Source organism: Cuculus canorus, chromosome 12 (genome assembly GCF_017976375.1).
Source record: "Cuculus canorus isolate bCucCan1 chromosome 12, bCucCan1.pri, whole genome shotgun sequence".
In the NCBI taxonomy this organism is placed as follows: domain Eukaryota; kingdom Metazoa; phylum Chordata; class Aves; order Cuculiformes; family Cuculidae; genus Cuculus; species Cuculus canorus.
Genome location: NC_071412.1, coordinates 12,574,499 through 12,598,861, shown reverse-complemented (window position 1 = coordinate 12,598,861; position 24,363 = coordinate 12,574,499). Strand labels below are relative to the sequence as shown.

General features: G+C 40.6%; 1 protein-coding gene across 2 annotated transcripts; it reads right to left on the bottom strand.

Annotated features, from left to right (window-relative positions):
- Nucleotides 1-1,847: 1,847 nt before the first annotated feature.
- Nucleotides 1,848-24,286, bottom strand: SYNM (synemin). 2 transcript variants are annotated; one of them, XM_054077749.1, is made up of 4 exons: nucleotides 23,390-24,286; nucleotides 17,011-17,135; nucleotides 10,715-10,788; nucleotides 1,848-9,192 (listed from the first exon to the last, which is right to left on the bottom strand). In XM_054077749.1, exons 1-4 carry the CDS (start codon nucleotides 24,173-24,175, stop codon nucleotides 5,372-5,374), a joined length of 4,806 nt encoding a protein of 1,601 aa, XP_053933724.1. In that variant the 5' UTR covers nucleotides 24,176-24,286; the 3' UTR covers nucleotides 1,848-5,371. The 2 variants fall into 2 exon arrangements, with proteins under 2 accessions (XP_053933724.1, XP_053933725.1); XM_054077750.1 differs by lacking the exon at nucleotides 23,390-24,286 and adding an exon at nucleotides 10,233-10,266 and having other exon boundaries at nucleotides 1,848-9,195.
- Between the last annotated feature and the right edge of the window lie 77 nt (nucleotides 24,287-24,363).

Below are 24,363 nucleotides of genomic sequence, written 5' to 3'. Positions count from 1 at the left end.
CACTCTCTGAAACACAAAATTAAGGCAAACAATATTGACCTGATAGTAAACTATAAACTATGTCTCCCTGCCTGTTTTTCATAGCCACAAAAGCTGACAAAACAAAGATCAAATAAGACCAACCAACACACAAACAGCAGCCCACGATGTGTCTCCTTCTGACTCGTCCCAAAGCACAATAACTACTGGAAAACAAGACTAGTATGACAGGGTTCTCATTCTTAACAAAGATGAATCAATTTGTTCCATTTGTCCTACGCACCATGAAGAACCACTGTCCCTTCATTGCATGAAATACCGAAAAAAAATCAACTTATTAACTTCTCAAATACATCTAGATTTTAGTTTTTTAGTCTATTCAAGGTATTTTTTACTGTAACATGAATCATGAAAGTACAAGAAAAGTAGAAATTTTAGCCTTCAGAGACATTTTGGTTAAAATTTTTGCTTTTCCCATCGGGTCTATAAAACTGGAAGCAAATTCTACCCAGTATTAGGGTTCAGCATCTCTTGACTTTCTTACCTGGAAAAAAGCATCTGTCATTGAATACAGTACACTTGATTACAGCTGTAAATTCCTGCCACACCAACGTCACATTATGATTTGGAAAAGAAAACCCAACCCAATAGTACTGGTTGTGGTAACCCAACAGCTAGAGATAAAATCTTTCAAAACACAGTGTTTTCCAGCTGAAAAAAACCCCTATTCTTTGTTTATTGGACACATTGCTTGTTATTTTGCTCACATTTGGTTGCAGGGACACATCAGGAAAAAATCTTTGAAGAAATTTAAATGTGAAGCATGAACAAATACACTTTTTTCTCATTTAATTTTAAGCGTTCCTTTATAGAATTTAACATTGAGGATGGCCCCCCACTACGTTTTCACTGCAGCTTTTGTTATCACAACTTGCAAGTGTCAAAATCACGAAAATGAAGTCTTAAACAGTATATGAAATGCCAACCTATCGAGAGTCCCATTCCTTACTATTCAGACACGCTTCAAGTTTCAGAGAAATCAGATCTTCACCACTGATAGCTTAAACAGCAATACAGCTTCACTGAGTAGATGAAGGCTGAAAACTTGTTTTTTCTGACAAGAGGCCATTTTCAGTGGAAACTATTTTGCTGATCATTTAACCATCTTCAGAAAACGCTGTGATTTACTCAGTAGCTTCAGATACTGCTTTGACCTCTTTTGTGAGAAATGGAGAATTAGTTTTTTCTCTGTACTAAAACCAGATTATTTCTTTAGAAAGCCTCTCCTTCATACAAAAAGCTTACTAAGACCCATTTCTTTAATCAAGAGAAAATTGTTAAAGGCATATTTTCTTCACTACAAATAAAACAAGTGGTTAAAGAGAAAAGTTCACTTCACAGCATAGAGAGGTACTGTTTAAAAAATAGATATCCTTTTATATTAAAGGTCTAAACATGCATTAAAAGGTTTTCTTTGCTAGAAAAGGGTAAAAGTTAAGACTTACCTTGGTCAAAATCCCAAGATGCAAGGATGACTATGGTGCTGGCAAGTCCAGGACTTCCAACTTCTGTGTTTTTATACTCCTGTGCCTCTCACACTGCCTGCTGTTGAACTCAAAAACCACTACTCATCCACCCATGTTGTGTGTAGGTGGAATAAAGAACAGGCTATGCTTTGCCATCATTTCTACTATCAACACAAAAGATGTATGACTTTGCTCAAGTGAAAATTACATTCATTGTTGAACTGAAATTAACTCAATCTGAGAGACCTTAGAGCAAGATATTTATAGTCATGAATGAGTTTTGGGTTTTTTTTGACAATGCAGCTTTAAAAAGTCAGACAGGAAGAAAGAGAAACATCTGCATTGATTTTGATTGTTTAATACTCAAGAGTGAAAAAGTGTAAAATCACAAAGCTTATACCACCACAAAAATGCAGTTTCATTGCAAATGACCAAAACAGAAGGTGCCTGCAAAGTTTCACACAGCTGACATCAACAAACCCAGTTTCAACATTCTTACCATCTTTTTAAACACCTGCTATTCACAAACATCAGTCAATACAGAATTCTAGGTCTCTCTCACATCTTTCTTTATATTCTATGCTATATTTGCTTTCTAGACCAGTGGTTTACGTTATCTGGAAAACAGTGCCCCACTTCTGATCTATATCAGCATATAAATACATAGTTTTACCCTATATTATATTACCCTAATGATATTTTATAAAAGCTTTTTTGTCTAATCCAAACTCAGCAGCAATTGTATTGTATTTAATGATACGCACAACTTATATGAGTAAGCTTCAGAAATGCATGCTGACTGAGGTTCTGTCACCAGTTCTTTCAGCCACAGGTTATAATACTTATGCAGAAAGTGTTCATATAGGGTGAGTTCGTACATCAGACAGCAGGTTATATTTGCGCTGCATCGTGTGTACCTATGGCCCTGGTTCTGCAAATGCAACCATTACACCTGCAGGATGCAACTGTGCACCTAAAGACATTTTGTATTATCCCAAAGCTATCATTATGTCAAAATCTCTCGGGTTAATAAGAGCTAAATGGAAAAAGGGCTGCTTACACTAACACTTGTAAAACTTAAACCTTTTTTACTTGAGATACCTCGGTTTTCACAACCTGAAAGTGTTTATGCAAAGGAACTGTGCATATCAGTATATGTCACATCAATGCTCCTTTCTGGTTCTCTACAATAAACTAAGTTTCCAAGTTGATTAAAATCCCAATCTTAAATAGAACTAAAGAAAGTACACAGAATTTTTTTTTTCCTTCTAGACATTCAAAATAGAAATATATCTTGGCATAACCTACTGCATCTGACAGTGATGACTGAAGTAATTTTTAAAGAGCTGTTGTTGCCTCAGTGGAAAAAATACTGCCTTTTCTTTTCCTCCTTCAGTGTTAAGGCCATCTACATTTTATGATTCACTTGCTCCTCACTGGTTTATTCCTTCATCTGACGTTATAATCCTCTGAGCAGGTGAACATAACCATAACAGTTTTGGTATAGCTGTTCTAAGGCACACATCTGTCAAAGATTCCACAAGGATCAAAAATGGGTTTGACCTTGTAAGTACCTTTTTGTTGGTTTAAAAATACATTTTCTGCAGGTATTCTTATGTCTTTTACAGATAATGTTTAAGTTTCAGTGCAGAATAAAACTTTGAAAAACCTAACACTGGAAAATTCTGACTTACACAGAATTACTAAATACAAAGATGTTGCCGTTGAAACTCACAGGGTCAGCTAAGGAAACAAAGTATACGGTGGTATGAGAAGTATTACAATTACTAACACTCTATAAATGGAAGCACAAGATCTTCCAGCACATATGAATAATTTTGAAAAAATACTATTATCTGTTACACAGTGAACAGTATAAACAAACTTAACATACGCGCCTTTAGTGCTTCTACACAACTGTTTCCAATTCATTTTCCAGCTGTTGGTTACACTTCCAATTTCAACAAATGATTTTATAGCACATGATAGAAAACTATCCAATCCCGAGTACCCTGGTACTCACATTTGTACAGGAATGAGGAAAATGTACGGGAAAATTTTGCAGTGCAGACAAACCTCGTGAGTTAATCTTTGGGACGTTAGTAGCTTTGTACAGTTTAAAACTTACGTTACTAAGGCACACAAGAATTAAACTATGCCACATTGGAAACAGCTTGATATGTCAGTCAGCATGGAGCTTCTCTTCAGCTTTGCATTTACATTCATCTTATCAAGTAGCAGTCAGTTTTGAAAAGTCTGGCTTCCATTGATATTAAGGAATCACAAAAGTGACGAGCCATGCCAGGCTAAGATAGTTTAACTACATTCAACTATTGATTAGCACACACAAAGCTACGTTTACATAACCACAGGGAAGAAAACTGAGTTGGCAACCACCGGCCTGGCACAACGTCGCCAAGTGTGCTTCTGCTCTGCAGAGAGGGTGCGAGAGTGAGCGAGTGGATGCGTGTGTGTGCGCATGTAAGAATAGCAGCTTCTCATTTGTGTATCTTATTTCCCATACGTGTCCAGTACTGTGTCTTCTTACCCCAGTGACAAAAATGTTTTGGCTGCTATTTTTGCTTCTGCTAGAACACTGCACGGTTAAGTACAGTTATTGGTGCTGCCTTCTAAACTGGACTTTGAAGTCACTGAGTTATAATTGCAAAGTTAAATGATGTCCTTCATTTAACCGATGTGCAATCCCAGTGAAATTAGCTTATTTGCAAATGATTTAAGTAGAAGCCAACTTTGGCCTGAGGCAAATATTACAACAAGAAAAAAACAGAAGAAAAAGAAAATCCAAATCTCAGGTTGGCTTTGCAGAGCAAGTAATTGAAAAGGGAATCGTCTCATTTGTAAACAAAGGATTATCTAGAAATGACTTGACACACAATGATCGTATGTGTCATCAATGCCATTTTTACAAGTTTTTACTGGCTAATTTCACTGTGTCAAGAAACTAGGTATTATATAATCATATTGCACACGTCACGCTTACCTTTAGCAATACCTAGTATTAAGGCAAAGCATATACTGCAAAATAAGTTGATGTTACTAATGTACACAGCCACTGAAGCTGTAAAGAGTTCTCCTTACTTCAGTGGAAATACTATCCACCCGATTTTTTAAATCTGTTTTTTTTCTTTAAAGATATTAAATGTACTACTGTCTAACCATAAAAATCACTATTTCTCGTTAGGAATACAGGGAGGAATTCTTGCTTTAGTGTTACCTCTTTCTTTTTTGCACTGCATTCTAGCTATACAAATATAACTTTTGTCAATTCTTGCTATCTTTAGTTTGATCCTACAGAATTGTGTTTATTTCTTTTAAAGCTATAATAACTGCATTTTAACATGTTTTCATTAGGTACTGCATATAAGTGCACAGAAGATCAGCTACCTACCACTGTCCTTTGTCTTATATATATTTGTGGTTAGTAGCTTGAGATTTAAGTAGAATTGCTGAACATTCTAGTAACCAAGTACAATACAGTATCTTTTGTAAAAAAGGAGAAGTCCTATTCAAGCACACACTTATTAATTGACCTGCTATAAAACAAACAATGAATACAATCCTTTGAATTCCACAGTAGCAAATTCCTGTCTCTATGGGTGGAAAAATCTGAATTATTTGACACAGGTCTCTGAGGAAAAACCCATCAATAGCATGATTTTGCCCCAAAACAACATCTCCCATAAAGTAAAAAGTGTGCTGAATAGGTAGAGGCTTAGATTCAAGATTTTACAGTCCATTATTTATAATCTGAATAGTACCCCATGCCTTTTTTTCTAAGAAAAAAAAAAAAGGATAATCAAAATACGTATCACCAAGTTACTAAATAGACTTCATTAAGAGTCCTTTCAGAACCACTGTCCATCATTATCATCATCATCATTGTCTTCCTCCTCATGGTCCAGATAGAGAAGAGCGACTTTCTTTTCATCAGAAATAACTGACCTTTGGTCTACCATTCTTTGCAGCTGTACAGTTTTATCAAAAAATGACTTTTCCATTACCTTTTCACCACGATCTTGAGAAAAACTGGAGATAACAGAGCCTCCTCTTCTATTTTCATTTTCTACGATCTGGTCACTTTCAATAAGAACCTGTGACTGACTAACAGAAGGGTCTTGCTTATTGGATGTGAGCACTGTTGCTTGCTGTTCTCCACTTTTGTCTGTGGATATTCCACCCATATTGGAAACATCCATTTGAAAAGTAAAAGATGTTTCCTTGGATCCTACTTTAATATGCTTTATAGACCTACTGCTCTCAGAGGACTCTTCTGTTTGTGAAAGATCTTCCCGCATTTCAGAAGTAGGTCTTGTAAAGATTATTTGCTCATGACTTTCTACAGGAACTATTTTAACATGCCTGAAAGATCTATCAATATCTGAGCTTCCTTCACCCTCTGAAAGATGTCCTTTGTTAATGAGCTCTGGAGTTTCAGAAACGGAGCCCTGATATATGATTTGTTCAGTGGTTTTAACTCCCACTTGACCTATTCTAAAACGCTTCTGAAAGCCTTCTGAAAGAGTCTGGTCTTCCAGTTCACTGATTGCTGTGTGCTGAGAGACAGGCCCCTGGTAGATGATTTTTTCAGCTGTCATAAACTCTTGGGGACCCAGCTGAATGTGTTTGACGGAACTTTCTGTCTGTGAGAAGTCTCTAGTGTCACTGACCTCAACTTTACCAGAGATTGGTCCTTCAAAGATAACTTGTTCAGTATTAATCTCTTTTGGGCCTAATTTAAAATGCCTTATTGATCTGCTGACATCCACAGACCCCTCTGTCTGAGAAAGGTTACTTGAGCTATTGAGTTCCAGAGAGTCCGAAGCAGACCCTTCAAAAGAGACTTCTTCAGTTACTTGCCTTGATCCTACTGTGATGTGTCTCGTGGATCTGTTGAAGTCTGTTGAAAACTTCTGAGAAAGATTCCCAGAATCAGTCTCTTCTACAGTTGTAGTTACAGGGCCTGTATAAATTACTTCTTCTGTGGTCTGGATTTCTTTAGGACCTAGTTTAAAATGCTTCACAGATCGGCTAAACTCTGATGATCTTTCTGTCTGAACAAGACCTTCCGTAGCACTGAGCTCCAGTGATTCAGAACCTGGCCCTTCATATATGATCTGCTCAAATCTCTGAACTTCTGCTGGGCCAACCTTAATATGCCTTATGGATCTGGTCTCATCAGTTGACTGTGGCGAGTGAGAGACTTCTCCAAAATCTGCTGTTTCCAAAACTGAACCGTCATAAATAACTTTTTCAGTGGTGTGATACCCTGTAGCACCACTCCTCTTCACTGTGGATGAGCTATAGATTTCTTGATCAGCCAAAGAAGTGTATTCATCACTGTGGGAAGAAACATCTACTTCTATATTGTTTCTACCATCAACAACTCTTTCAAAGCTCTCTTTTCTCATAGAGTGCAATGTTGCCATCTCCTTCTCACTTGCAATTACATCACCAAGCTTAGCTACATCGAATTCATCAGTATTAAGTGTCTGTGACAGATTGACTTCAGCAACAATTGTCACCGTGCCACCCTCCTCCTTTTGATCAACTTTTTTGATATCAAATGCTAAGCTACTAGAGTCAGCCTGATTTTCTTTTGTTAATGCAGACAGCTCCTCCTTCACACTTTCTGGGAGACTGCCCTCCAATTGCTCCAAAGCTTCCTTCAGCTGATGTTTAGGGTCTTTTGTTTCCTTTGATAAAAGCCCTTTTATTGAAGTCTGAAATTCATGGGGAATTTTAATTTCTTTTTCAATAACAACAGATTCAACATGGGATGTTTCAGCTTCAGGATGCTCTTTTAAAATCTGGGCACTTGCATCCTCCCCTACTACTTGATATGTTTCTTCTGGAGAGCTTACACCTTCTTGTCTCTTACTTTGCGTGCCTTGCAAAAATTCATCTTGCCAAGAATATTTAATAGTTGATTCTTCCTCTATGTGAATTTGTCCATATACTGAGTCATCATCTTTTTCATTAATAATGGGATGTTCATCAGGAACAGATACAAAATATTTTTGTTCAATAGGTGAGTCATCTTCCTCGGTTACTTCTTCCACATGAGTGAAACTCTCGTGGCGTTGTTTCTTCTTTTTAACATCTTCATATGTGAATGTTACATTTTGTTCCTCATCACCATAACGCCTCTCTCTCTCAGGGAATGAATCTTCCACTTCCTCTACTTCAAAAGGTGTTGAAAAATCAGTTCTTTCATCAATGGCATAATCTAGTGGCTCCTCTACAATCTCAACATTAACAGACATGTTCTTTCTACCCTCACTCCCTTTCAGGCCATGATGCACTATATCTTCTATCTCCTCTTTGGAAAGTGCTCCCTCAACACCCTCTCGAACCGCTTTTCTAACATCCTGGTTTGATAGACCTCCCATGCCAGCTTTGTCAGAAATATCTATGTTTTCTTGAACTTGAGATTCCACTGTGATCTCAGTCTTTATTCTGCCATCATCTGTTTGTTCTTTCTTATTAAAATAGGTCACTTTCGTGTCTGTTGATATTTGTGAACTAGAAGACTGCGTAAAGCTTTTCAGAATGTCAGCAACAATATTCTCTGCTATATTTTCAGTTGACAGAGTACCTGTTTTATGACTTCTGTCACTAATTTGATTTTCATCTTTCAGACTGGATTCTGCTTCTGAAATACTCACTTTTTGAAATTCAGTGGGTTTAGTTACATGGTCATCTGTTTCTCTTCCTCTGGAGGTTTTAAAACATTGTAACCTTATTTCTCTATTACTCTGAGATTCCTTGTCAGCAGCAGGCGTTTCAATACTGATAGGTATCTCAATGACTTCTTTGCTTCTTGATTCCAAGGTCACATTTGTATCTTTTTTGGCTGATCCGCTTTTCAAACTTCTTGCATTAGAAATATCAACCCCTGTTAACTTCTTGTTAATAACTTCCTCGCGGATATATGTTTTCTGCTCAGTCTTCCTTCCAAAATCAACACGTCTATCCTCTGTAAGAGGTTTCTTGTCTGATTTCTTTTCCTCCTCTTTTGTTTGTTTCTCTCGCTTATCTGTTTCTTTCAGCAGAGATCTTTTCTCTTCAGTTGGTTTGCTGCCTCCTCTTTTTTCTTGTAGCGTGGTCCGAGTTTCAGTTATGGTTTCTTCATATTTAGATGGTCGAAAATTGGTGTTCAGCTCATAAGCTGGAAATCTAGCGAAGCTTGGTTTTGTTCTTATATTTTCAGAAATCCCTGGCTTTGTGTCAGCTTTGTGGTCCTTGTCTGATCTTTCAGCATGTGCCACTTCTTTCGAAACAGATACTGTGGATGAAGTTGTAACTTCTGTTGTCTTTCTTTCTGGAATTGTCTTTTGCTGCATTTCAGTGTTTTTCCAGCTACTGTAGCCTGGAGTAAATTTTCTGAATTCTTTGTGGTCTGTTACAATCTTTTCATCCTTTGTAAGAGTTGTTGAAGGGCGATATGCTGAACCAAGTACATCTCTTCCAAAAGTTCTTCCACTAACTGTTGTCTGTGATCCAGCCTGTGTTGACTGCACTGAATAACGTGTAGAACTGCTTGTATCTGTCAGTGGCATTCTGTGTCTCGTCTCAGTGATCCTGGTAGCTGGTGAAGCTTTATTTCTATTTCTTTCTTGATAAGCAGAGTAAATATCAGTGTAGTTATATGAAGTGTTTACAATATCTGCAAAAAGAGCACAGGTAACCAAACATTAAAATAATGGCTCGTATCTAGAATAATATAAAATAGAGGGCATGAACTAAGATGTTTTATACTAAATTTTTGAAAGAAATAATGGCTTCATTTTCAGTGGAGCGTTTTAAAGGTGTTCCTGTAGGTTTTGCATGATAATTAAGTCTATCTAGAAATTATACTATAACTGAAAGCAAAACCTTTTACTAAGTTGCAAGTTCTTGCTATTTTTACCAGTTGTGAGCTCCTGAGTATCACGGCATTTGCTCAAGAATTACACCTACCATATTTCTAGGAATGTTCATTTACATTTACAACTTCTCATTAATATATGCTAATATCCTGGTGTTTGGCTTTTTGCCTCAGAAGTCAAAGAGGCCTGAAGTTTCTCCGTTCTTACTGAGAATTAATGACATTGCTGCCATTAACACTGGAATTTGAAAACACAAATACAACCCTTCACAGCCATGAGATACAGCAAGGTACAATACGAGAGAGAAAGAATGAACCGTTTAGGATACATTTATACAATTTAGTAAAACATGCAAGGAATCGCTGCCTGGCTCCAAGGCCAACCAGCACTGCAAAACTCAAATCTACTCCTGAAGAACTAGCCACATCTCCCCTGACTTTCGGTAGCATTTCCTGGTGTGTGGTAACCGCTGAACGTGCCTGAGCATTATCTGTAAAAGCACTGGCTAGTCCAGATCAGTGCTGCGTCAGAGACAGCGCTAACAATTTAACAGCATCGGCAGTTCCATGGGAGCAATTCAGTCTACGCCCTACTCTGTTTAATTTACAACAGACACAGCCCTCATCTCTTCTGGGACTACTGTCTAGGATAGTCTGAAGATTTAAGACCACACATTGTTAAACTCAGGAGTATTATTGAGACTAATTCTGTTAGCAATAACAACGGCCGTAGCAGTCAGATGGAAGGTCCAGCTTATCTAGTATCCTGCACACAGTGACCAACAGCAGAAACAGGGAAGAGTTTAAGAGCAGGGCAAGTAAATTGTGATACTTCCCTGGTATACTCTCACAGCCTCCAGACACTTGCAGCTCCTAAGATAGAAACGGTATCTTTATGTTTAGTAAGTCTTTGAATTTTCTTTCATTACTCTGCTAAAATTTCTCATTAAACCCACATAACCTTTTAAACAGTCACAGTGCCACGTGATGATGAAGTCCATGCTTTTAACTAAATGTTTTGTTAAATACCTCTTGATTTATACGTCAAAGCTCTCAAGAGCTATGGGCATCCAAAAGTTCTTGCACTATGAGACCTACGAAACATCACTCCCTATTTATCTTCTCTAACTGAACTGTGATTTTGTAAGTTTTCTCATATAGAATAGCCCTATATTGATTTAAAATATTAACACTCAATACCAAATCAATATTCACTTTGCAATACCATCATAAAAAGCATGCTTCAGAAATACTATAACACAATAGTTTCCAGTTGTATTTAATTTCATTCAACATTAATTTTTTAATATTCATTTTTTACCTCGAGGCAATTTCCCTGCATACTGATCTCTCCATGTAATAATCCACTGGTTGCTCTCCCCTTCTAACAAAGCTCTGCAAAACACACAGAAAGGCATTCCATTAAGATCCTGGGAAGAATTATCACAATAGTTCACATTTTTAAGTCTTAGAAATTGAAAAAATTATCCTGGAGTTGGGTCAGATCCTGAGTGTTTTTCACACCGCATATTTTTATTTTAGGGAATGAGAAACCCTTAGCATCTTCCAGACTCTTAGTTTGCAGAGTCCAGTTGGCAAGAACAATGCAATACTCTTACAGTAGGTGACAGCAGCAGACACAGTACAGTTTTAGACCAAATTTTCCACATTAGCCAATATACCTCTTCTGGACATGGATCAGATCCACTGATTTCCACTGTGGAATCATACAAGCCAGCAAGTTTTCCAGAATGATGATTAGGAGTTAGGAGAAAACAAAGCCACATGAAGCTTAAGAGATATTCAGCAAAGTTTTCTAAGAGAAACACATGGAAATGTTTTATAAAGAAAAGGCAAAGATGAAATAAAACTTTGCAAGCAAATTGTCAGCAGTTTTCCTGCAGGTAGTGTAGTACTAAAGGTGTTGTTGCAGTGTGATAAATGAGGGAACTGTTACAGCCAGGGTTTCAAGTTCTATCCTTTTCAAATGAAAGCTGAAGGAAAGTACCACTTCTACTGTCAAACACTGGCTAATGGTGGAGGAAACAACTTGCATTGTTAAAGTAATCATCCCTAGTTCCTGTTCAAGTGGAAATCAACTCAACATATTTTACAACAGAAGACCAGGAAAATTCTTTGCGACAGAAACTGCTTGGTTTCTTTAAATGACACCTCTGTTCATCCCCTCTGTTCTTCAGCTTTCCACTCATTCTTTTTTGCAGTGACTCTAATAGCTCCCATAGTTCCAGGCAGCCACCACTTTCACAAGATTACTGTGGTCCAAGCTTCCTCTTGACCAAGAAAAACATCACTTCAGCTCAGCAGGACTTGGTCAGAAACAGACAAGACGCTGATTTGCTTCCCTTTACATCAGGGAAATTATATCACTACAAATAAATAGCAGAGGCAGGCAACAACTGTTGATAATCTGCTTCACAATTTTGTCATCTACTTATTCTTGTGTGCAATTTTCAGGAGCAATTGCTCTGCACTGAGAATATTTTTACAGGCACAGAGCATACTTTTGTCCTATGAAGGGAGGGGGTGACCAAGTGCCTTCTCTAAAATTACCAATTGCTTTAAAAAAATAAAATTAAATTGGCTCGCTCCATATAGTGAATACAAAAAGTATATCTTAGCGTGGTCTTATTCGGTCCTAGCGGTTTTAGAGATGGTTATCCAGTAAGACTGGATCTCAGAATTCCTGATAAATTCTCTAGAAATCTTTGTTTGCTTTCCTTCCCTCCTGCTGTCTATAAGCTGTACTGTCAGACATAAAATATGTACAGTCATTTTATAAAAAAAAAAAGAGAAAAATCAGTTTTTCTCTTTTCTACTTTTGCAGGGTCACGAGCTATGTAATCAATAACAACGTGCTCAATTGCAGCATTCTGGTGCAGCAGCCTAGAAATTCTGTGGCAGGTTCTTTCAATATACCGCTGAGGGCTATAATCAGTACAGTAGCTTTGGTGTTTTTATATTCACTTCTACGAGTGGGATAACTGTTTCATCATTTCCGGTTCTGGAAACGCCAGATGTTTTGCACTGATAACATACAGCTGCAAAATGAAAGTGGTCAAGAGTAAGGGTGGAGGGTTGCGATAGCCTCTGACTCCCTGGGGCAAGCACTGAAAGCAATTTAGGATTGTGGTATAAACACACTTGCTGGGCATTTCTGTCAAAATGAACAGTGCAGGCATTTTAAACGTCACCTGTAGATTTCACATCACTGATGACTTTGGACATTTGACACTTCTTTTGGCTTCTGACTGCCTCTAGATTCTGTAGAACAATGCTACATCAGCAAAATATCTTTAGTAAAGTGTTCTTTGCAACCATAGATTTGCCTAGATTCAGGAGAAGAGCCAGGTTAGAATCAGCTAAAATTTTCATAGCTCACTTTCCCCCTTAAAACAGACTCAGATGGACACCTTTACTCCTATTCTGTTAGTTAAATTCAGCCCTGGGATAACCTTTATTAGGCAAAATCAACGTGAAAGCGATGTGAACTCTCCATGTTAAGAGAGCCTTTAGAAGAATTAGATCACTTCAACACACACAGAGAATGTCCCCAAGACCAAACATCCGATCTGGTGAAGGTAGCAAGTGCCAAACAAATTGCTCTGATAAGACACACGCTGGAGAACCTGGTGGTGACGTTGCTGAAACATATCAAGGAGCTGGCACTGAAAATGTTAACCATGACGAAGGAAATGAGGAATGTGGGTAGTCTGACTAAGGATTTCTGGCTGCTGTTAAAACAACAGTTGTTCAGTTGCTGCAGCAACAGATGAAGTCACTAAAAATAAGTTCCAAGAGGTAACTGTATATGGCAAAGGGCAGCAGCACACAGAAAAGCTGGATCTGAAATATTACTACTGAAAATACATCACCTTCGAAAATGAAAGGCAAAGCTTCACGAAACCTCTATAAAACTGGACAGTAAATCAGTTTTCTACTGTAGAGAGTTCACAATATGTATTTCCTCAAGGTTATCAGATAAACAAAACCATGTTAAACATGTTAAAGTAGCATGAGAAACTGTAGTGTAAGGTACTGAGCACTGGCTTGGAATCCGGTAAACACAGGTTAACACTCTTCAATGTGAACGTAGCTTCAGTTCATTCAAATTTTGCTCCTGTGTTCCTTTGCATCCTTTCTTAACACTAATCATTTAAACTATAATGTCTTTGTGGTGAGAACTCCTTTAAACTTTAACTGCCTAAAGAATCCAGTGCTCATCTCAACTGTATGAACTCCTAAGTAATAACAAGACACATTCCTCTAAGCAGCACTCTTCTAAACCACAACCATGTCATAAACTTCATAACCATGTCAGCTACATCCTGGAAATCAGTTCCCAAATGACACATACCCACATTCCGTTATTACTTCGTTTAAGTCTTGCCAGAAAATATTCAAATTGTACCTTCAATGTCATTAGACTAACTCACCTCATTACTAAAGTTAGCAGCCACATGCTAGTCAGCCCGAAACCCTACTGTAGAGGGGGTGACAGCAGAAATATTTAGTCCATGAAAGCAGATGGATGAGATGAACTGGTTGGGGTGGGGAGAGAGAAGTTACCAAAACCAAAAGGATGCAATGCAAATGCAATCATGGTCATTCACAACAGCTATGATTTTATTTCAACTACAGAAATTCAAAGTTCAGAGAGAGGCAGTTAGCCAGAAGGCCATAAAAATTCATCCTCTCTATCCTGGGAATTTGGAGAGGGTTTGTTTTTTTTTATACCTCCTTCCAGAAAATGGAATGAAGGAAGCATTTTTAAGAGTAAAGGCCATTTTGCATCTTTTTTTCCATCACAGGATGGGAGGACAAGGACTTTGTGAAGAACATCAGTAACTGACTACATGTTAAATTCCCTGGGTGTTAAAAGCTCAGAATATTTTCTAAATAAGAGAAGTAGAGGAATAGGACACACTGGATGATAGAAGTTGTCAAAAGGAAATAACGCTGATTGAAAAAACTGGTGAATATCCGAGGCCTTAATGCTGGTGATGAACTCTTGAGAGGAAGGCATGGAAAAGGTCAGAACTGTTAATGGAGGAAACCAGCTTGAGGAGGATTAGAAAGTATGCCTGAAAAGGGTATTAAGAGATTCCAACAATGAACATGACAAAAAGGAAAAAAAAAAAGAGTAAAAGGGCAAAAAGCTTTGTAGCCTCTGCTGCGTCAAAACGCAGGGTGGTAACCTTGAATAGCACATTTGCGTGACACTAGGATTGCAAAGGAAAACCTTTTACCCTTCGACAGCAGCACCTTTTGGAGAGGGTAAAAAAACTGCTTAACCCATGATAGAGGCTCTGGGCAGCGTCTGCTATTCGAAAAGTTTCCCGGTAGCTGAGGAGAAAGGCTTGATAGGAATTCTGATCCTAGGCAGACTTTCTGTCTCCTTTTAAAAGTAGGAGTCTTACACAGTGAATAATTCACCACTTCTGTCTGGAAGTAAAATTTAAGCACAGTCTAAGTAATTGTGGTTTTGCAGGGTTCCAAGAATACTAAACAAAACTTCCTGATGCTTGATAAATATTCACTTCAACACTGGTGAAAAAGGATTGATAACGAAGATTCCTATGAGGCATAATTTCATAAAGCCATATAAGACATATATTTCACTTCCTGAGTGAGCCTCAACTCCCAGAGCAGGAAGGGTGAGCAGAATCAGAGAGGAAGACACTTGGTCCTTAGGGAAGGGTGTTCCTTGCAAGTGATCCTTCCTGCAAGTCTAAGAGCAAAGCTGACTAATAGAAAAAACGAGCTGTAAGAGCTGTAAAACAAAGAAAATACAGGGTAGGAAGTACAAAGAAAGCTCCAATAGACCAGATACCACACCCTTAACCTATAATGCCAGGAGGAGAGGAGGTGGCAAGGGTCTCATGGAAACCTCTCAATGGAAAGTTCAGGATGTTGAGCTAAGTGTGAATAGATGCCTTTTGTTTCCAACATGCATAACCAGGCGTACATGCCAGCATCCTTCATGGAAACAAACTGAAGCTGGCTTCACATGTCCTGTTTTTCACAAATAAAAAGAACAGGGAGAGGAAAAGAATTTGAAGAAGTACATAGATGAGCAGTCCATAATTCTCTTACTAAATAGTTTACTAACTGGATCCACTCCGATTCCCTCCCACAGTAATGCTGCTAAAGGCACACAGTAGGGAAGGCATTATTTTCTTAAGCGAAGGGAGAAAAAGAAGAAAAGAAGAACAGGTAAAACTGCATAAATATAAAAGCACAAATCAAACCCATCACTTTTCAGAAGTATTAGATAGTCTGTTTTCCATAGCAAGGCCCATTCCTCTGTTTTCACCTGCAGATCTTTTTCAGTAGTTAGGAGCTCATTTATCCACTTAGTCCTGCCTTGTCAACACAATCAGTGGTACAAGTCGCACTCACTACAATCAGGTGAAGAAACCCTACATGTTAAGGAGCTTTTAAACTGGACAACAAGCGCATGCTGCAGGTGATGCTGAGTTGTTCTTCCTTTCATGAACGAGGGCAGCGAATATTTAAACAAACAATAATGCTCAGATAATCAGTGGTGTGACCTCTGCAGAAGTTCCAGAATTTAATGGGCTTACCAGGTTTAACAGAGCAGAAGCACTGATGGTTCTCTTATTAACTAAGAGCATGTCCAAACAACTAAATAGCTGGGGCATTATCATTCCTACTTCTGGATGAATACAAATCATAAAGACAATTCTGATAATTCTGCTATTGTGAAAGTGCTGATCCCATTTTGCAGATGAATAAACTGAGAAAGTTTAAGTGACAGCAGTAAAAGTCAACATCAGAGCTAGGATTCAATTTAGAAGTATCTTATGTTTTATCAAAGTTAATAGAATTAACACAGAGAGAGAAGGATCACAACTGGCTACTGTTTGCATGGTTTCTCTTCTGCTAGTAATGCCCCAGATCTAGTGGCTTACCAGGGATCACAGGGATCCCACTCCACCAGCAAACATCCAGGGACTGTTTCTCACCAATTGACTGCAAATTACTTCTCCCACATACTGCTTGTGATTTCATCTTGTCCAGAATTCAGCTTTGGTCTGTGCCTCAGATCACACAATACTCAAGGCACCTTGAACAGACCATTTTCACTCTTTGAGGGACTACAGACATCCTTTGCTCACTAGTCTGTTATCAAGCTACTCAGAAGTTATTCTTCCAAGCTTCTTGAACTTTCAGTTACACAAGGACTATTAAAATATCATATTTATCAGTGGATTGCTTTAATCTACACATTTCATCCATAATTCAGCTGCTGCCACCTTTATCCAGACTTAGATGCTTAATGTTCTTAGCAATGTTACACACTTAGGACACAGCATTAGGACACAGAAGCATATATCATATATAACTGGCAATACCACTGCCTTTTTATGCAGGTTGAATATGAATATATTATAGAAGTAAGCTGATGTTAAATTCTTGCAAATTTTTACTTTCGTCAATAAGAATTGCACTTCTCTGTATTTGAAGGTCACTATTTCAATGGAAGTTAACACTTTCAGTGGCAGCTCCTGTATCTATAAAGCGGGACTTAAAGTACCCTCCAATTAGACAACTGAGTGTGATCACAATTCTTACCTGTAGGTTTCAATTTCAAGGATGAGACCGGCTTTCACCTGCAGTAATTCTTGGTAGTCCTTCAGGTAATCTGTGATGGACGTGGTCAGGAACTGCTTTTCTTCTTCTAGGGCGTCGATTATCCTCTAAATGGAAATATTGATTTTTAGTTTTGAAGTAGCATAAAGATCTGTCACCTTTGAATGTCTGTTCACTTAAAACTTCTAATTAAAAAAAATCTGAGAGAATAAATTAATACATTACATCACTTCAAAACCAAGAAGAAATCAGCTCCATGACCTGCTCTATGACAATCTGAAATGTATTGCTACTGAAAGAGATTTATACTAAGATTTCATTTAATGCCTTACTAAGTTAGTTAAATATTGAAGCAAAACCCATTCAGATGTCCTGTACAAAACTTATCAAGAATACACAACAAGGAAAATACACTCCTCTGTAAATGCAACTTAAATGTAACACATTTAATCATTTTAAGAGCACAGAGGCACATGCTTAAATCATGCTTGAGATCATGAATTTTGGCAACTGCTTTGACATGAGAACCTGGCTTGTTTCTCTTTATCAGTACTTTCAGTTCCACAGACATGGGTCCAAGCCAGGTTTTGGATTCTAGTGACCGGAAACATTCATAGTGCCTACAAAGTGAAGGATGAACCTCCAGCGGTTCCTTGTACCAAGTCTTCTACAATATTTGGACACCTGCTTTGTAGTCCACCCAGCTTTGTCCTAACTGATACTCAGAAGATAGACAAGCGATTGCTCATTTTCATCTTAATAACTAAGTATAACTTTGTAAGGGGTGTGTGCGCATGGGAGAGATGCGGTTTGTAGGACACCTGCAAATGACTTGAGAGCAGCAGCAATGCCGAGATGGTAGGTAAGCACTGCCCACCTTTCTTTAACAAGTTTTGGAAATGGAGAAAGGGACAGATGAGCAGAAAAATACCGAAGTCCAAAATCATCTAAATTTGAACATACTCTGAAATACTAAATGAACAAATACTGAGTAGCTGTACACAACAGTACAAGCAATTAAGGCTTATGCAACAGAACATTAAGATTTGATTTAAACCAAGACAACTGACTCCCAAGTTTTTCAAAAGAACATCACAGAAAGCAAGTGCTTTAATCACTGGTGTTACCTCTCACGTGAAGGGCAAATTGCCATCTTCTGGAAAATAAGCCCTTCCTCCAATGACCAAGAGGATCTCATTCAGTGTAGACTCAGAACTAGAAGTATCAGTCTTAGCTGCTCAGGGTGGTTCTTTATAGTTTCCCCACTGTGGATATAATCTACTAACCCAGATCAATCCTGCACAGCCAGCAGATTGACACTAACCAAAATGCTGTAGATTACACTTCATTCCAGGAGCTGGGAAAGCAGAAATTAAATCTCAGCAAAGGCCTGATTCTATTTTGTTCACATCACTCTGCACTATGTAAGGACACTGAACTGTCATTTACAGAGCAAAATCCCATACACACGTACAACACTGAACAGGAATTCATGAGAGACCATTTCAGATGGGATCCTAATAAATAATTTGCAATACAAACTGGGAAATCAAGGCTTTGATAGTCTAGTTTTAAGAAATTCATTATACATCATTTACACCCAGCAAGTCTTCAAGTAACACAGTGTGAGCAGCAGCATAAAAATGAAGATACAGCAGGGACTCCTTGGGTTGGTTAATGCCAGTCTTACATACTAGGGACAAGTAAGGTTTAAGAATGTAAAGTGCTGGCATTTCAAACGTTGGTAATCTTTTCTTTCTTTGAAGCAAAAGTGAAAAGAAAGCTTTATGAAGGAAGATGCCTGTATCTTCATGTATATGTGGATATATCTTGCTATATAAAACATTAATCTATTTCTTCACTTGCAGCTCTTGTTAAACGATTACACTGACGTTGATAACCCCTTGCCTACAGTCATCAGTGTACCTTAAAACTCCCTTTTTATGGCAGAAGACAAATCATGTCTACATATCTGAAAAAGCACTATCACCCAGCAGTCTCATCCGGACTGCAGTGGGGGTAACATCCTGTACAATCACACATGGCAGTAGCAGAACCACTGACCTTTAACGGCTCTGAAGCAACAATCCTGTTCAAGGACTGACCCAGTGGAAAATCCCAAGATGAGAAGGGAAGAAAAGTGCCAGATTCTGTGTTCAAAAGGAAAAAGCTATCAAGCAAGAATGGGCAGGGTGTTGACACAATTAGAGGAGTCGGCAAAAGGAGCAAAACCCAAGAAAGACTGGATCTCTATGGGACCAACCCCTAAAGATGGTAAGAACGTTGATAAGAAACATTAAGTGATTCAGGCATTTGTGGCCTCCCCAATTAAATATAAAGACCAACGTACATATGTGCGTGCATATGTTGAAGAGATTCATAACACACAGGTCTGGGTTCAGTCCCAGAGGAATCTATACAGGGAATCTGTAAACTGGAGTGTGGGGAGCTCTGAAAGACCGAGGGTATTCACACCTATCTTAAGACACAAGAACTTCAGTCCCTCACCACGAAGTTCTGCAGTCTGGGTTTGAAAAGCCGCCTAGATTGTATTCACTAGATTTGGAGAGCACTTGGGATCCAAAAGTTTGAGTTAAATACCATGTCCTAATGATTACCATAAGGGGCTACATAACTCAGCCAGCTGAGTATTAGCTCCAAAGGAATTCATTCCAACAGGAGCAGCCATTGTAGACTGGATGGCAAACAGCCACCCCTCTAGCCCTCCCGTCACTGATATTTAAACATAATGCAGAGGACAATTGGCCTTAGGTCCCGTTTTCAAGCACAAAAAGCATACATAAACCACACTGGCAAAATTCAGGAGACCGCAAGCTGACAAATTTCCATTTTGCAAAAGGTAACCTGAATTGTTGCAGCTGTGTTTGCTTCACACAGGACTCTATTGGAAAGGTTCATTTCTCAACCATTTTAGACACATCCCCCCTCTGAGTCCCAGCGATGTCCTGCTAGAACTGAGTAACCAAATAGAAGCAATTCTCACTCTTTGGATATTCCTTTCCAGGCAGCAGTGGGAAATTTTAGAAAGGCAGTAGCAGGGGAATTGACTTGGATTGTCCAAGCTGCACCTACCCGAGGAATAAAGAGAGAATTCCAGGCTCCAGCCCTTTCCATCTGGTACTATTTACCAATCCCATAGCTCATTCAGTGGCTTGGCAAGGGAGGAACTGACACCCTGCACTCATCTGGCTAGAAAGTGGTACACAAAAAAATGCACATGACCTATTGATATTATATGTTCATTTGACAAGATGTTTTATTTTTCTGTGATGCTCTGATGCAGAAACCAATCCTAAATGAAAATCCTAAATGAAAAGTGAAAAATTTCTGCCTCTTTTCAAAGTAGCAGGATGAGCCATGGCCATTTTTAAATCTGAAAAATACAAGACTTCACAGAATCACAGAGTTTTTGCGTAAGTATTGTCACAGCACAGAGCTAAAAATCATGGAAAAGACCTATTGAGTTCATCCCTTTAGCACTCAGCCAGGGCCAGTGAACACTGGTTCCCAAACAGTGTATGATTTACAGCTTGCCTGGTTCAGCTAAATCCTAATTCCAAATACATATTTCTGTTTAACATTGCTGAAAGCTTTAGTGAGGATAAGGACAGTGCAGGAGGCAGAGATGGACATATAAGGTGACGGGATGACATATGGAAAATATGAATAAATCTAATTGCCATTGCAGCTGCAATGGATGATAATCACTTGACTTAGATCTGAACATACATACCATTTCTATGTGACGCTTCACAATAAATAAGCATAGAATAGATGCTCTCTCAGGAGTAGTTTAAAATCCATACTGAACATACTTTCACCAATAAAAGAAACAATGAGGGAGGTCAAAAAGCTTTGCTCATAAGAACAAAACCTGAAACAATTGCTTCTACACGTTTTATAACTTTTCTTCCTGGATATGAACACAGGATACTTTATTTCTCATGCAGGAGGGCCACTGGAAAAGGTCTTTCTCATTAGAAACCAAACATTTTAAACATTAAACCCTGCAGAAGTTATAAACCTTATGATATCATTTGCAGTAGAAGTTAAGTTTAAATACTATCTTGAGATACATTCCAAGATAAGAGAGCTCACATGTTCACAGGCTGGATATCAGAGCACTCTTTTTTTCCTCTTCTTCTATTACTAAGACTTGAAGCTACTGTTACTGTAAAATCCAAATGACACCAAAAGCTCAGGAGAGCAAATGAGAAGTTTATGATCTTGGTATCAAAACAACAATCCATTTTTGAGTACTGAATCAGGACAACTCAAGGGCAAGCATTGATTTTGTTTATCTGACCTCCACAACAACTTGTTCCATCTCTACTTGCTCTTCTGAACCAAATTCTTTAAAAACACAGTCAGCTCCAGAGCCAACATAGTGGTATAAAAAACACTCTGGCCGAGTTGAAAGGAAGAGTTCGGTATCTGAACACACCCATTCTAACTGTCTTTAAAGGAATAATTTATAGCACAGACGGTGAGTTATACAAAACTCTTATTAAAATAACACCATATTTAAAGGCTTTCAGTGTAAGCAATGATGATTGAAAAACAATGAAATTTTCATTATAAATCCCTAATAACAAATCTAGATAGCAAGGAGGACATATTTTGGAAATTGAAGTAACTTTCTGTATTAGTAAGCTTATGTACATTTATAAAAACTCGTACTCCTTAAACAGAAAAAAAAATGAAGGGTTTTTTTTTCCTTCTGTATATTTTCACCTGGCTGTGGCTGATGGACAGATTCAATTAATGAGGGATTTGCATATAACATCATCTTCTAAAGTTTTGGAAATACTTACATATGTTATTGGAAAAATAAAATTTTCTGCCAAAAATGAAAAAAAAATGGATTTAAAAGTTAAAAGGCTTTCTGATTCCTTGCTACACACCTCACCTGCCTCAGTTCACAGCACCTGCAAACTACGCAACCTGCAGACAATCTACCCGTGTACAAAAAAAATCAGACACAGAGCAACAAGTCCCTCTCCTTCGTCCGTTGCCAATATCTCCATAATCGCCACGGCTGTCGCACACAACGTGACCACGAACACACGGCGTTGAGACAAACACTGAGCTTCAGCAGAGTGTTAATAAAAGGTCTAACAATGAACAAAAGAAATGTTGCCCTCGGGAAATGGATTGATGGTTTGGATGATCTAATACTGCTCTCCAATCTGAATCAGATGAACTGATATTTTGCTGCTCCAGCATTTGCTGATCTGTTCACACGCACGGGGCGATTACACACCATTACCCCAGGTGTTGCTCTGACAGCAAACGCATTCTCAGCTGCGGATGCTTTAGCCCTGCTTAACCCCAAACATCCGCCTGGAACACATACCAGTCACCTGCTTTACTAAATTTTACTTCTACAATTTCCCACTCCGCTCACTGCCTGTAGAGCAGTAACGAGTCTTCCTGCCTTTAAACAACTAAAAGTTTTCTTAACTACGCTGGGGCCCACAAGCTCTTCTCTAAGCTGAAGGCGCACAGGAACACGTGTAAAATGGGAAGAAAAGTTAGATCATTTCTCTGATCGCAACAGGTCAGCCTCACGTCTAGGGCTACAAAGCAGCTTCATGTCCCACTGCATGGGGACTCGGTTCATCATCCCCCCGGGACTGCTCCGTGCCCCACCTGCTCGTGCCAACCTGAGCAGAGTCCTGGCGAGCCCTGTGTGCCAGCTCCATGCCCTTGGGTCCTTGCTGAGGGCAGGGTGGGGAGAGAGCACCTGTCACGGGGAAGATGTCCTCAGAGTCACTGTCTCCCTTCTGAACGCCACCTCTCCCTAAACAGGGTCTGAAAGGGACTCCCTGCTCCCCCAGAGAAGGGCTCAGCAGCAACAAGCTCCTACTGGGTCACCGCCTCTGCCAGCCCGGGGAAACGCCTCTGCAAAGTGGGGTACGGGAGCCCATGGAGGCAGAAGGAGCCTTCAGAGGGGTTTAGCCAGTTCCTGCAGCAGAAGGAACCGCAGGGATGGGAGCTGGTCTATGGGAGCAGAGCACCAGGCTTGTACACGGTTGGGTTCACATCTCACCATGGGCCAGAACTGAAGGGAAAATCAGGTGGGAGAGTGGAGGGACACGCAGAAGCACTACAAGGTGAGAACGTCCTGGTGGGAGGATGGAAGGAGACCCAGAAGCATCACAACCAGCACCAGCGGGTGAGAGGATCCTGGTGGGTGGGTGGACGAGACCCAGGAGCACCAGAGGGCAAGAGGGTCTTGGTGGGAGGGTGGCAGGAGACCCAGGAGCATCACAACCAGCGCCAAAGGACGAGAGGGTCCCGGCAGAGTGCTGAGGGACCGGGGCTCGACACCACCCACCTGGTACTCCTCCAGCTCGGCGCCGTGGCGGTCCTGCAAGGCCAGCAGCTCCTGCTCCAGCCGCTCCCGCAGCCCGCAGAGCTCCCGGCCCTGGCGGTGCAGGTTCTCCAGGTGCTGCCGGCACTGCCGGCTCTCCTCCCGCAGCAGCTCCAGGTTCTCCCGGCTCCGCTGCGCCTCCTGCTCCTGCAGCACCCGGATCTGCTCCTGGTAGCGCAGCAGGGTTTCCCGGCAGTACTGGCCGAGGAGCGACTCGTAGGTCTCTTCCAGCTCCTCCAGGCTCAGCCCGGCCAAGGGGGGCGGCAGGGCCGCCAGGTCTACCCGCAGCTCCCGCATCTCCACCGCCTCCCGTCGCTGCCGCTCCGCCAGGTGCCCGTGCTCGGCCTCCAGCTGCAGCAGCAGCTCCTCCAGGGCCACGCACTCGCCCCGCAGCCGCTCCAGCAGCTGCCGCTGCCCGGCCAGCTCGGGCTCCAGGCGCCGCCGCATCGCCAGCACCTCGGCCCCCAGCGCCCGCAGCTGCTCCAGCTCCCGCCGCAGCCCGTCCCGCTCCAGCTCCGCTTCCAGCTTCGCCCGGCTCAGCTCCTCCAGCTGCGCCCGCAGCCACGCCAGCTCCTGCTCGGGCACGCGGAGCCCGAGCAGCTCCTGCTCCCGCAGCTCCGCCAGCTCCCGCGCCAGAAAGCGGTTCTCCTCCTCCAGCTCCCGCACGCGGGACACGAAGACCCGCAGCTTGGAGTTGAGCTCCTGCAGCTCCCTCTTCTCGTCCCATCCCGCTTCCCAGCGCCGCCACATCTTGCCTGGCTGCGGGGTCGGGGCCGCGCGGGACCCCGGGCTGCGGGCGCTGAGCGGTGTCTGCTCCCGCCGCGCGCCGCTCGCGCCGCCGGACCCGGCCCGCCTGCCGAGCCCCGCCCCCAGGCCCGAGCCCCGCCCCCTTCCCGACAGGCCACGCCCCACAGAGCAGAGACTACCCTCCTAACAGA

Coding starts and splice junctions, on each gene's coding strand:
- SYNM (XM_054077749.1), bottom strand. CDS start 24,175: ATGTGGCGGCGCTGGGAAGCGGGATGGGACGAGAAGAGGGAGCTGCAG. Junction 17,136..23,389: donor CCGAGCTGGAGGAGTACCAG/GTGGGTGGTGTC, acceptor ATTTCCATTTAG/AGGATAATCGACGCCCTAGA. Junction 9,193..10,714: donor TGCAGGGAAATTGCCTCGAG/GTAAAAAATGAA, acceptor CTCTTTTTGCAG/ATATTGTAAACACTTCATAT.